The following is a 13,182-nucleotide window of genomic DNA, read 5'->3' as shown; positions in this document are numbered from 1 at the left end:
CGGTGACCGTGCCGAGTGACGGCCCCAGGGGACCCTCGGAGTGCCCCGCAGTTCCGCGTGAAGCAGGACCAGCTTTGTTGGGGTCTGGCCCTTGACTGTCCTTTGCCCAGCGCGCACAAGACAGGGGGGGAAGACGGCGGCGCTGGTCAAGATCTGGCCGGAAGTCAGGGGGCAGTTTCGGGCCAGGAAGGCCCCGGGGTGAAGCCGAAGCCGGGGGTGCGGCCGCTTGCTCCTCCGGCGGGCCGGACGCCGCCCCTCCCCTCCCGCTGCCCTCCCCCGGCTGGGAGCCGGCGCCCCGCTGCCCCTCCGCCCGCTGCCCTCCCCCGGCTGGGAGCCGGCCCCCCGCCGCCCCTCCGCCCTCCGCCCCTCCGCTTGCCTGTCCGGCCTCCCTCCGGTCAGCCCGTGCTTTTCTTTGCGCTTCTCTCTGAAGTAAGCAGGCTCTTACTCTCCTGTTTCTCCTGTGTCTTTCTCCTCACCACGCGCTGGGACGGCGGCAGCTGTGCTGATCCGGGCCGCAGTTCCCCCAGAAAATCCCCGTGGACGCCCAGGAGGCTGGAGCGGGCGCGGGGTGGGGAGGGCCAAGCCTGGCCTCGAAGGGCCTCCCTAGGTGAGGAGGTGGGGTCAGTGTGCAGAGTGACTCCGGGGTCCCGTTCAGAAGAGTCGTGTGGGGCCCCCAGGTGACCCGCTGATGCCTGCCTGGAGAGGGTGGTCCTCGGAGGGGTTCCCAAGCCCCCGCCCACCCGGGCCCAGAGCAAAACCTGCTGCTGCTGCTGCTGCTGCTGCTAAGTCGCTTCAGTCATGTCCGACTCCTGTACGCCCCCATAGATGGCAGCCCACCAGGCTCCGCCATCCTTGGAATTCTCCAGGCAAGAACACTGGAGTGGGTTGCCATTTCCTTCTCCAATACATGAAAGTGAGAAGTGAAAGTGAAGTCGCTCAGTCTATCCGACTCTTCCTGACCCCATGGACTGCAGCCCACCAGGCTCTTCTGCCCATGGGATTTTCCAGGCAAGAGTACTGGAGTGGGTTGCCATTGCCTTCTCTGGAGCAAAACCTGAGACCTGGACAAACTTCCCCAGAGCCCTCCTGTCCGGGCCGCTCTGTGCAGCAGCCCCGATCCACCTCTGACATGGGGGGCTCTCCAGAACTGCCTCCTGGGGCCCCCGCTCTGCACTGCTGGCTCCGCCCCCTCGGGGATGCCCCGACTCCAGCTCCTCCCCAGAGGAGCAAGGATGCTACCATCTGCCTGGGGTGGGAGTGGCGCTCCCAGGAACGATGGAGATAACACGGTGAGGGTCTGGTGCTGCTCAGCACCCAGAGCCGCCTCCTGCAGCCAGACGGCTTCCCTTTCCCCTGGGCCCACCTGGGGTCTCCTCACCTGCGGGTAGAGTCCTCTGTGCCCAGCCTCCTTCCTAACTGCCTGAGAGACCGGCCTGAGCTTCCCCTCTTCCTGACCAGCGCCCCCCACCCTCGGCCCCTGCCCTGCCTGCACTCTGGAACTTGGCGGGACTGGGTTTTGACAGCCTGCGGGTGCCTACTGGCCATGCACATCAGAGGGAATATCTGGTTGGTTCCAGAGGTCCCAGCAGGTCAACCCAGGAGCGGCAGTGGCCCTCCCTGCCCTGCAGCCTTGACTCTGCCTCCCCGTTTGGCCGTCCGGCCTCTGGACCTTCCGAGTCCGTCCTGTGCAGGTGGGTCCACGCGGCCCTGCTGTGTGGGGCTGAGCCAGCCCCTTCCTGGCTCCTCTCTGGAAACTCGGCCGACAGGCAGGCGCGCTGAGTGAGGCTGCGCCCTCCTGGCCGTGCGCCTAGGCCTGTGGGCCCCGGTGTGTGTGCACAGCTCCCTGTCGTCTGTGCCCCTGTGTGGCCCTGACTGCACCCCCATCACGGACCCTGGGCCCCCAGCGCCCCCCGCCAGGGAGCATCATTCTTTCCCAGAGCGCACAGGCTGGCAGCGGTAGGCCGAGAAGTTGGGTCTCTGGGTCCTCAGCCTTCTCCCCCGCCCCCAACCTGGAAAACGTGTCAGCAAAACAGGGCGCTTGTGGACAGGGGGTTGTCAGCAGAGCCCCCAGCCCCCTAGGCACTCACCTGGGCCGAGGACAGGCCGAGGGGCGGCCAGTAAAACTGGTCCAGGAGGTCCACGCGGTCATTGTCCCAGTGGGCCCGCAGCATGTGGCTGTCCGTGTCCGGCAGGTCTGCCGGCAGCGTGGTGCGCAGGCCGGGCGGGGAGCCAGGCCCCAAGTGTGCTCCAGCCCCGGCCAGGGGTCACCCATGGGGGGGGCCCCAGGCTCAGGGGTCACCCGTGGGGGCACCCCAGGCTCAGGCCTGCCGCACTGGCCACCCCTGCCCTGTGTTCTCTGACGAGGTCCTGGGACCCAGTCTCTAGTTCTGCCAGCACCTCTCAGTCCAGCGGCACCCCGGCCCCAGTCTCCACTGGCCGTGCCCCCCTCGCAGAGGAGCTGGGTGGGGCCAGGGACACCAGCATCTCCTATGCTGAGCGCCTGGGTGGGCCCACAGGCCCCTCTCTGGTGGTCTGGTCAGTCCACTCTGCTCCAAGTACTTGTCATATATTTGAAAAATGAAACCTTGTTGCTTTTCTGCTTGTCAATGTAATACAAACTTGCATTGGAATACATTAAAATTCCCAGGGTGAAGCTTCAAATAACTCTTCAGGCTTCAGGCTTGGCAGTTATTTTATACCTAACTTGTATCTGGCATTGTGGTTCATCTCCTCCTTGCCTTTCCTGCCTGGAGCTAAGGCTCAGAGCCTTTGCATCCCAGGAGCTAGCACCTGAGGGTGGTCTCTGGGCAGGTGTGCCTGCCCCCCGCCTTCCCTCCCAACCTCCGACGGTGACGTCTCTTGTTTTTACCAAAGTTGACACGAGTCCACACCCCCCGAGCTGCCGGCCGCATCCTGGAAGGGGGTGCGGGCTCCCCAGCGGGCTGGTACACACGCCACTGGGTCCGGGATTCCCCACCAGGATCTGAGAGTGGCCCCTCCCCGAGAGATGCGGCCAGGATGGCTCAGAGCACTCCGGGGACCAGGGCCCCAGAAGGGCCTGCAGGTGACCCAGCAGGTGACTCACGACCTGATCACTGTCCCTTCACTGTCAGGCTGCCTCCTCCGGAAGAGGCTGCCCCCGCCCTGGATTCCCCCCACTGCCGTGGTCACCCGGTGGGTCCCATGTGGCCCTCACCCACCTGCCTTGGCTTTCCTGCCCTCCCCCCCCCCCCCCCAACTTGGGGCTGGAGGAGCCTGGTCCCTGTCTGCCCCTCCCTGGGCTGCTCAGGGCAGGGACCCTGCAGGGTCCTCATGGGCAGTGAGAGGCCTACAGGGTGCAGACTTGTGGGGTGAAGGGTCAGCATCCACTCGGCCCCTCCTGCCCCCCACCCACACCTGGCCAGGCCTTGGGGGTCCGAGCCCACTGCCTGCACCAGTGGAGAGAAGAGCCCTGGCAGGGGGAGGCCCAAGAGCTCTGGGGCCCCCAGCTCACTGTGCCCGCCGACCACTCTCACTGGCCTTGGACGCAGAGCAGCACAGAGGAGGCCCGCATGGGGTGGGTGAGCGTGTGTTCTGGGGGGAAGGCCCCTCTCCGCTCTGGGCTTTCTGGACCGATCTGAGCTGCGGGTCTCGGCCTGCCTCCTCCCAGATGGGCTGGGCTGGGCTGGGCGGCACTGCAGGGTGAGGGCAGAGTCCTGCGGGGGCGGGGGGAGCCCCCAGCACGCTGGCGCCTCCCCAACCCGCCAGTCACTTGAGCCCCCTTCCCACATATTTCACAAGATGGCTTCCAAAATTAGATTTTATTTCAGTTTCTAAGGGATGGGTATACAAGCATGTGAATGACAATGACCTGGTCCAGCCCGTGGTGTGGATTTCACCTCATCTGGACACTGAGTCAACACACACAATCAGACGAGGCCGTGGGCCCCAGACACTACGCCGCTGACAGGAGACCAGGAGACACGCGGACAGGTGGCGACAGGGCAGTGCGGTGTGGGGCCCGACTGCACCCAGGCTGGGGCCCGTGCAAGGTGGATGGATGCCCTGCTGGCAGCCACCGTCTGTCCAGAGGGCAAGGGCGACCGCGGGCCCAGGCAGCAGGGTCAGCCACCCGGGAGGGTGGGGCCCTGGGCCCCCGCAGCTGGAGGCAGGCGCGGGCCGGCCTGGCTGCCCGCAGCGGAGCGGATGTGCCCCACAAGCTCATCTTCCCAGGACTGAGACTCAAGAAAAAGACGCTCTCGGTCCCAACCAGATTTAAGGCTAGTATTTCCTGACGTTTGCTTCAATTTAAGTTAAAATTACCTGAGTAAAACAGTTTCAGACGTTTTTAAAAGCCCAAAACACAGAATCTCTGCAGGCAGAGCTGCTGCTGGCGCTTCCTGGGGGCCTGAGCCTGGCTGAGTCGCCCCCAGGGGACACCCCAAGGCTGCATGGCCGCAGCCTGGCCCCAGGGAGTGGCCCCGACCCCCTGCGAGACACCCCCGAAGCCCGCCTCGGAGAGAAGGCACAGTGAGGAAGGGGCTGGCTGGCCTCCCGAGCCCCTGCCCCTGCCCAGCGGCTCGTCCCGGCCGGTGAGCCTCCTAACAGCCCACAGCGGGTGTGCGGAGGGGCTGCGGGGAAGCCCGAGCTCAGACAGTGAACAACTCTTTTATTTGGGCGGGCTGGGGGCGGGCAGGGCGACCCCTGCCCGGGTGCGCTGGCTCCGTCCGTCCTGCTACTTGTGCGGCCAGGCGTGGGAGAGCCTCTGCAGGCAGTGCCGGGCGGCGGGCAGGGCCAGGAGCAGGCTGGCGGCACGGCGCCCCGTCCAGTAGACGCCGTAGCCAAGGAGGCCCAGGGCGGCGGCCTTCACGGCCAGGCGGGACACTCTGCCAGAGGCGGACGGCGGGGGCACGCTGGGGAGGGAGGGCGGGCTGGGCTGGCTGAGGGGGCGGTCCCAGCCCCCAGCCCGACTCCGTGGCGGTGGGGCGGGGGCGTGCGGGGCACAGCACTCACGTCATGATCTCCTGGATGTTGAGGTCGGTGGTCCAGTTCTTCTCAATGCCGGGTACGTGGCCCATGCCCACGACGCCCACCACCACGGAGGGAACGCACTTCCTGGGCTCGGCTGGGGTGGGAGACGCATGAGCACCCGAGCACCCCCATTCCCCGCGGGGCCCTGTGCCCGTGGGCGCTGTGCTCACCGTCGGAGGCGCGAGGCAGCTCCAGGCGGCGCGCAGCCTGGCGCAGCATGTAGGTCAGGTAAACGTCGCGCTCGGACACGATGGTGCGGTGCAGGTCGGGGAACTCACCCACCATTTCCGCCATCATCTGCTCCAGCAGGTCCTTCTGCTTGCAGCGCTCCACGTCGTCCTTGCTGAGGGGAGGCGGCCGGCGCTGAGGCGGTGGGCCCAGGGCAGGGACCCCTCCCCCTCCCCGCCCGCATCTGGACCCCATGGAAGGAGGGGAGGGGCGGCAGGAGACCCAGCCCGGGAACTCGGGGAGCAGGCCTCACGGCGGGGCGGTCACTGTGGGTCACATGAGGCAGCTGGCCGAATCCCCAGTCAGGAGGCTGAGCGGACCTACCTGATGGGGTCCGACAGGAAGCACAGGCCCCAGGCCAGCTTGACCTTCTGCCAGAAGGAGAGGGCGGCGATGGCCCGCTTGAAGGTAACAGGGATGGGGCGGTCGCCCAGGTGGAACTTGCAGAACGGCACCCTGCTGGCCTGGGTGGAGGTGAGGTGTTGGGGTGTTGGTGGGGGACCCCAGGCCCCTCCCGAGCCCCCGGCCCCAGTCGGGCCTAGGCCCACCTCCTTGAAGGCCTCCCTGAACTCGCCGCCGGGGGCCACGCCCAGCTGCTCGGTGATGTGGGCGGACACCTTCAGCAGGAGCATCTGCATCAGCCCGGACGCCACGCCGTTCTGCGTTGAGGGGGGTGGAGGGCGTGTCAGCCGCAAGGGGGCGGGGCGGGGCTTCCGCAGGCCGCCCGCCCGTAGGCGTGTCCACCACACGCCTGCAGGCTTGGGTCGGCGGCCTGCCCGTGGCCCCACGGAGTCCCCTGCCCTCAGCCCTCCAGCCCAGACCCGACTCCCCTGTCCACATCTCCCTTGGGTCCTATGTCCCCGGGGAGGGACACGCAGTGGGGGTCTCGGCCTGCGGCCCCAGGACACACTGAAGCCCCCTCCCCAGCCCTGTGACCTGCCGGCACCCCCGGGGTCCCCAGGGCCAGAGCCGCTCCCGCTTCGGGGCTGGGGCGCCAGCCGGCTCTTCTCCAGCCCCTCGGGCAGCGCCCCGGGCCCGGCCCGCCCGACGGCCGCACCTGCCTGACGGCCTGCTGCAGCTTCTCCAGGCTGATCTCCTTGGCCTCGCGCAGCAGCGTGCGCTCGTCCATCTTCAGCATGGACACACGGTACTGGCAGAGCTCCACCACCACGACGTCGGGCTGCACCTCTCGGATGGTCTGCCGCGGACACACCAGCTCAGGGCCCGCCCGGCCCCGAGCCCCGCCCCGGCCCCGAGCCCCGCCCCCCGCCCCGGCCCAGAGCCCCGCCCCGGACGCGCCGGACCGGCGGCGGCCGCCCCCGCGGCTGGGCCGCTGCGTTCAGCACGTGAAGCCGCGAAGCCGGGAAGCGGCGGCCTCACCTTCACCACGTCCCGCTTGCTGTCGTCGCTGAAGTGGGCCGTGCCCACCACGTACACGCGGCTGCCGTCCTCGGCCACCAGCTCAGTCACAGTGCGCGGCAGGTCGGGCCGCTCTCGCCGCCTCTTCAGCTTCATCTCCAGCAGCAGGTTGAACGCATCCACGTCGGCTGCGGAACAGCGAGCCCAGCTCAGGGACGCCCGCCTGCACGGGGTCCTTCCCAGTCTGGAGCCTCTGGTTCTTGCCCACCAGGATGAGCATCCTGGGGCCTGGGTGGGAGCCCCAGGCTGCCGAGGCGCCCAGGAGAGGCTGCGGCAGGGCCCATGGGCTCCAGGGCGACTCTGAAGCCCCCAGCCCACCAACCCGAGGAGGGGAGGGGGCTCCTGCTCAAGCACCCCCGAACACCCCAGGCTGGGTTGGGGCCCCGGCTCACCACGACCTCGGGAGGTCACCCCGCCCAAGCCCCACCCCACAGGGACCCAGGGAGCACGCACACAGGTTCTGGGGGTCTTCGGGGAGCACCCTGGGCACCGCCTCTGAGGCCCCTGAAGTCACGACGGGCTCTGTGTCGGCCTGCGGAGGGAGGAGGCGCTAAGGCTGTGCCGCCCCCGGCCTGGGGGACCGCAGGCCATGTGCCCCCGACACGCTCGCGATGGCGCCCGGCGTGGCCCTCAGCTGGTCAGCAACACGGTGGGAAAACCGGTGAGGTGCCTCTGGGCACAGAAGGCGGTGTGACCCCGGGAGCCCCGGGGACTCTGCACCCCTCCCCTGGGCCCACCCAGCCTCTGACCTCGCGGGGCGGCTGCTCCTCCGGCTCCTCCATGGCTGGCAGCAGCTCTGGCAGCAATGCGTGAAGCCTGAGGAAACAGGGGCCGTCCTCACCTGGGGCCCCAGGGCCGGGCACCGGCTCAGTGTGCCAGGGGCACCCGCGGGCAAGCCCTGGGCCCCGGGCGTGGAGCGGGGATGCCAGAGCAGAAAGCCTGGAGTCGCCCACAGCTGGGACGCGCCCGCTCTGCTTGCCCGGCAGGGGGACACCCCATGGGGGAGTTGGCCAGACCTGGGTGCTTCCGATCTGACTTCGGAACAAAAACAAAATTTATAAAATTCCCTAAAAAAAAATGACACTCAGCGGTGGGCAGGGGTCTGTGTGGGGCCGGCGTGGGAGGCTGCGTAGCCACAGCCCCGCTCTCATGGGCAGTGACACCCGCGTCCCAGCAGTGTCGGCACGGGTGTGAGTCTCACACGGGTGTGAGCAGAGACTCGGGAGGCGCGGGGAGCAGGGATCGGGGACGGCCCGGCTGTGCTGGCGTCACTGAGAACCCAGCCTGCTTCTAAGAAGCTGAGCTAGAAACCAAGTCCCCTGGGTCGTCTGTGAGCCTCTGCACTGTTCCTACCAGAGGCCAGCCAGGAGCTGGAGCCCAGGAAGACTGTTCTCACCTGAGAAAATCAGGGGGTCAGGGGTGGTGGGGGTGTCAGGGACACGGTAGGGGTGTCAGGGACAGGGGTGTCCGGGGGCAGGCTGAGGGTACAGGGACACAGTAGGGGCATTTGGGTGTCAGGGGGCGGGGTGGGGGTATCAGGAATGGGGTGGGTGTGTGCGGGGGTGGGTGGATGTCAGGGGCTGGGACGTGGTGTTCTCTCCCCCCGCATTGAGGACAGAAGCAGTGCCTGCCCCACAGCCGTCATCACCCAGACCTCGCAAAGTGCCTCTGGACACAAACCAGAAACTGAAAGAGCCTCAGTTCCAGCTGAGCTTGGAGCTGGGGTCCTGCGGGGCACCCACGGGCTGAGCCCACTGGAGGATCTGACAGGTGACGGGACCGTCACGTGAGCAGCGATTCTGATCTGATTTTGGCTCAGCCCAGTGGTGAGCTCTCACGTCCACGTGGTCACACGTGAACCGCGGGGGGCGCCCGGGAGGTCCACGCAGGCAGCAGGACGTGCCCAAGGCCCCGTCAGCTCCAGTTTCACAACAAAGAGGAAATACAGACCATAAAATAAACACGACACCAGGTCAAGTTCCGCTCCCCTGTACCCTGTGACCCTGGGCCCAACTCTCACCCGGGCTCCGTTCCCAGCCCCTCTCGGAGCACCGTCGTCCTGGTCTGGGGCTCCCGGCAATGAAGTCGAGGGAAGGGTCCCGAGAGGGACCAACAGGCCCCGGGTGAGGCCCCGTCCAAGGAGTGGCAGGCAGAGCCGGGGGCCTCTGTGGGGGGCGGGGGGCCAGCATGAGCTCTGAGCAGGCCAGGCCCCGGTGCCCCCCACCCGGAGCAGCAGCCACGCTGCAGGGGCCGGTCCCGGCGGAGGGCGGCTCACCGGCCTCACCAGCCCCAGGGCCGCCTCATTCCCGCTTCACAGACCAAAGCCCCATGGGAACAGAAACAGGAAGCTGCGTCTGCGGTGTCTGGCTTGGCCCGCCCTCCTCTCAGGTTCCCTAGCAGACCCAGAAGAGCCCCCTGGGTCCTCTTCACACGAGGTGCCAGAGGGTCAGAGAAGCTTCTCCAGGCAGCACCCGTACTGTCCCAGGAAGCTTGTGTGAGCCTCAGTCTCCCTCCCCCGGGCCTGGGGCCCCCAGTCTGGTCGGCCCCCCAGACCCACCCTCTGTCCCAGGGGGCAGACAGGCCATGAGCCCCCAGACAGCTGGGCCACGATCACAGTACCCAGACCCAGCACTTGGAGTGCCCCAGGGTGGGTGCCTGGCCCGGGAGGCGTCTCTCACTTCCCAACGTCTGGTTTCCCAGAAGCTCAGGCAGGGCCCCTGGGGGACCCCTCCAGGACCCTCCTCCTAGCGTGACACACCCTCAGATCTCTACAGCCGGGACCCGACCTCTCGGCTGCCTGGAGGGGAGCAAGGGCCCAGCCTCCACCTCCTCACACCCGCAGGTGGCGTTTCTGGCCACAGGATCTCTGGACGACAGGTCCTGGCAGCCCAGCCCAGCAGGCCCCAGGCTCCATGCCCAGGCTCAGGGAGCCCACACCAGGCTTCCGCCCAGCAACCCGGCCACCACCGCCGAGCTCTTGGGGAGCCGGCACAAAGCAGACCTTCCCACCCGATCCAGGTGCTCTCTCCATACCCCAGCAGCTGTCACTACCGCCCTGGCCTTAGGGAGCGCGGCCTGGGGAGGCCTCCTGAGCGGGGTGGCCCGAGGCTGGTCCTCCAGCAAACAGGCAGCTGGGCTGTCAGCAACCACGCTGCAGGGGGACGTTCGCAGGGCTGGCAGCTCTCAGACTGCCACCTGGCACGGCGCGGCCTCAGCAGCACCCCCCAACCTGCCCAGATGCCTACCTCTGGCCTCCAGGGCCGGGGTGGTTCGAGCAGCCACCCAGCCGTCCCATGATGGGCACAGGGTGTGCCGTGCTCAGACGGCACATCGGCGTCCGTCCCTGGGGCAGGGGGACCAGGAGGCGCCTCCGCAGAAGGGGCGTAACCGTGATCTGGCTCCACCCACACACTTCCGGGGAAACAGACTCCAAATGCCAGGGAGCCCCTGACCCCCAAGAGGACCCATCTTGCCGGGTTCACCAGAGAACGCACCGGCTCACAGGCAGGGAGAGCCCCGCCTGCGTTGGGGACCCCCAGGGAACGTGTCATGCGTTCTTGCTGGACGAGGTGTTAGCGCAGCAAACAGCCTGCTGAGTGCCCCGTGTAGCACAGACCCAGGACAGCAGGCAGCCGGCTGGGAGCCAGACCATGGGCTGCCATCTCCTTTCAGGGTCCCACTGCTATGGACTGGGCTATGTCCCCTCTAATTCATATTTTGAAGCCCTGAGCCCAATGGGATGAAATTAGGAGGCAGGGGCTCCGGGAGATGACTCAGATGAGAAGGTCACGAGGCTGGGCCCCAGGATAGGATGAGAGCCTTCCTGGGAAGAGCCCCGGGAGGGCTGGTCTGGGAGTGCATGGTGAGAAGGCAGCTGTCTGGGGCCAGGAAGAGCTCCTCTCAGCAACCAAGGCAGCAGGAACCTTGGTCTTGAATTTTCTATCCCCACAACTGTGAGGAAATTGTTGATTTAGCCCCATCGGTGGTATTCTGTCATGATCACACTCAGTCGTTCCCTCCCATCTACCTCTAAAAATCAAGAAGCCAGAAACGCCTCCCAGAGCCCAGCCCGGCTTCCCCTTACTGGCCAAGAGCTGACCAGCGCCACATGGAGTTTCCAGAAAAACCAGCTCCCAACCAGCCCACTAGGCCTGCCTGCTCAGGTCAGGGATCCCAAACTGGACAAACAACAGGCTGTAGAGAAAAACGACTAAGTGGGAGGCAGCAGAGTGTGGCCTGAAGCTACACCCTTACACCCCCACTTCTGAAGCCACTGGAACAGCCCTGGGTCTGGCAGGCTGTTTTATGGAGCTGTGGCAAAGGTCAGGATATGGGTAAAGGGTCAAGTCACACCTGAGCTGGAGGCCTAGCACACCTGGCCAGCCCTCCTGGAACCTGTACTCTGCCCAGTGCGGGTCCCCATGCTGACCTCCATGGAGGCACTGGGAGGTGGGGGCCTTCCTGCCCACCATGCTGGGCCCTCTCCTGGCGGTTTTGCCCCAGGCCTGACACCGCAGCATCACCGCCATCCTGCAAGGCTGCCCAGTGGTGCCAAGGTCAGGGGGCTCCCTCCCAGTCACACAAAAAGGGGGCAGGCAGCGACAGCCAGGGAGACAGCCCAGAGACAGTGCCGGCTTCACGGGGGCGCAGCGAGCCGGCGGCCTGCACACCCTCCTCTCCGCGGGGCTCCGAGAGCCCGGAGGAAGACACCTGGAGGCCACCCATCTCCGGATGCGGCGGCCCTGACACCCCAAGTGTGACGCCGAGGACTTCCTGCTCTCCGTGAGCCTCGCTTTTCTTTCTCGGGACAGTTTTCACAGAGACGCATTTGAGAACTTTGCGGCATGTAAGTTACATCTCAATAAAGCTACTCCCAGAATCGAGGTGAGGAGAGCGCGCCGGGCCTCGGAGTTTGGGCTCCGGGGCTCCATATGGCAGCCCCGACTCCTTGGCCTGAAGAGCAGAGGCCGCCGGCGCCGTGAAGGGCCCAGGGTCCCTCCGAGGCCACGCCGCCGCCCCTGCGGAGCCGGGCTGCCCGCTCGGACCGCCGCCACCCCCGGCCCCGGCCCCGACCCCGACCCCGACCCCGACACAGCCCGGTCCCCGCCCCCGGCCCGCAGCGCCCTTGCCCTCAGCCCCGCGCGCTCCGCGGAGGCCGGCGCTGACCCTCCGGCCCGGGGCCGCGTGCCGCGGGACGACTGGGCCCGGTCTGGACCGCCCCTGCAGCCGCCGCCCCCGCCCCGCGCGCCCCCCGCCCCGGCCCGAGCCGCGCGGCGTACCAGGCGGGGCGGCGCTCCTCAGCCGGCCTCCATGCGGCGCGTCGCCCACCGGACGGGGCGGGGCGGGCCGGGGCCGCGGGGCGGGGCGGGGCGGCCAGACGGGCTGCGGCCGGGGCGGGAGGGGGGCGGGAGGGGGGCGGGGGCGCGCGGCTTGCCGGGAACCGTAGTCCGGCGCGCCGTCTGCCTGCGCTTGCAGCAGGCCCGATCCGCAACTGCGAACTACAGTTCCCAGAGGGCCGCGCGCGACTGTGCGAGGACTTCACTTTCCAGGAGGCCGAGCGCAAGGAGCACCACCCGGCCCCTCCTCGCGCGCCAGGCTCCGAGGGCTTAGCGGCGTCTGAGGACGTGGATTCGAGTCCCAGGCCTGCGGCCGTATTGGGGAGGCGTTGCGAGGCGCCCCGAAATTCTCTGGCCGCAGCTTCCTGTCGGGAAAAGGGAGTGGATGTTCGTGTGGCCTGCTATGATACAGAACTATCAATGCAACGCTAGGAGCAGAGTCCAGACCGCAGATCGCGCCCGTGCGGGTGCCTGGGCGCCCCCTCGGCCTGGCGGGTGGGGTCCGGGGAGGTGCGGGCGGGGCCAGGGCGGATGGGATGGGGGCGCGCAGCCGGACGGGGAGCCCAGAGTGAGGCCGGCCCCATCCGCTTTGCTTGGTTAGCTTCACGAAGGGGGTGCACCCCGTCCTGGCGCCCCTGCGGGTCCCGGGCTCCCCCGTTCTGAGTTGAAACGCCCCGTCCAGCCTTGAGTAGGGTGGGCTCCCGGCCGGCAGGCTGAGCTGTCAGGAGAGCCTCCAGGCTGACCCTTAGCTTCCAGGCTCCTGGCCCACAGCCTGGGCCCAGCCTCTCTGTCCGGTTGGCATGGCACAGATTGGCTCTGCCCGCCCCGCCGCCTTGGCCACCCACACAGCAGAGCTGGAGCGCTGCCCTTCACTCCAGGCAGTCGTCCCGCTGGAGAGCCGGCCTGGCTGAGACGCCCCCGCTGGGCTGGTGTGACTGATGCAGGCCCGGGCTCCCATCCTGGCTGCCCTGGGTGCGGTCCGAGGTTCTCCTGACGCCCCTCCTCCTGGGAGAGGGAGGGCGCCCCCAGCTGTCCTGCCCAGGACTGGCTGTGGACCGTGTGTCGTGGACCAACAGCTCCCGTGGGGCGCCCTCTGCCTGCTCCCCTGAGGTGCAGCCCCGGCCCGCAGGAGGAGGTCAGCCTCAGTGGGAGTCTGACTCCCTCTGTTCCCCAGCCAACCCAGGCCTTG

General features: G+C 67.7%; 1 protein-coding gene across 6 annotated transcripts; it reads right to left on the bottom strand.

Moving 5' to 3' along the window:
• Positions 1-3,785: 3,785 nt before the first annotated feature.
• On the bottom strand, positions 3,786-12,038 carry TRABD (TraB domain containing). 6 transcript variants are annotated; one of them, XM_070453551.1, is made up of 11 exons: positions 11,937-12,038; positions 8,678-8,822; positions 7,407-7,473; positions 7,111-7,189; positions 6,619-6,785; positions 6,296-6,436; positions 5,787-5,897; positions 5,563-5,702; positions 5,181-5,353; positions 4,993-5,104; positions 3,786-4,892 (listed from the first exon to the last, which is right to left on the bottom strand). In XM_070453551.1, the coding sequence occupies exons 3-11, from the start codon at positions 7,437-7,439 to the stop codon at positions 4,715-4,717; spliced, it is 1,134 nt and encodes a 377-aa protein (XP_070309652.1). In that variant the 5' UTR covers positions 7,440-7,473; positions 8,678-8,822; positions 11,937-12,038; the 3' UTR covers positions 3,786-4,714. The 6 variants fall into 6 exon arrangements, with proteins under 6 accessions (XP_070309652.1, XP_020737691.1, XP_070309653.1 ...); XM_020882032.2 differs by lacking the exon at positions 11,937-12,038 and adding an exon at positions 9,903-9,993; XM_070453552.1 differs by lacking the exon at positions 11,937-12,038 and adding an exon at positions 8,933-9,838.
• Between the last annotated feature and the right edge of the window lie 1,144 nt (positions 12,039-13,182).

Source organism: Odocoileus virginianus, chromosome 23 (assembly GCF_023699985.2).
Source record: "Odocoileus virginianus isolate 20LAN1187 ecotype Illinois chromosome 23, Ovbor_1.2, whole genome shotgun sequence".
Taxonomy (NCBI): domain Eukaryota; kingdom Metazoa; phylum Chordata; class Mammalia; order Artiodactyla; family Cervidae; genus Odocoileus; species Odocoileus virginianus.
The sequence above is the reverse complement of the archived record's forward strand: the minus strand, read 5'-3'. Positions and strand labels throughout refer to the sequence as shown.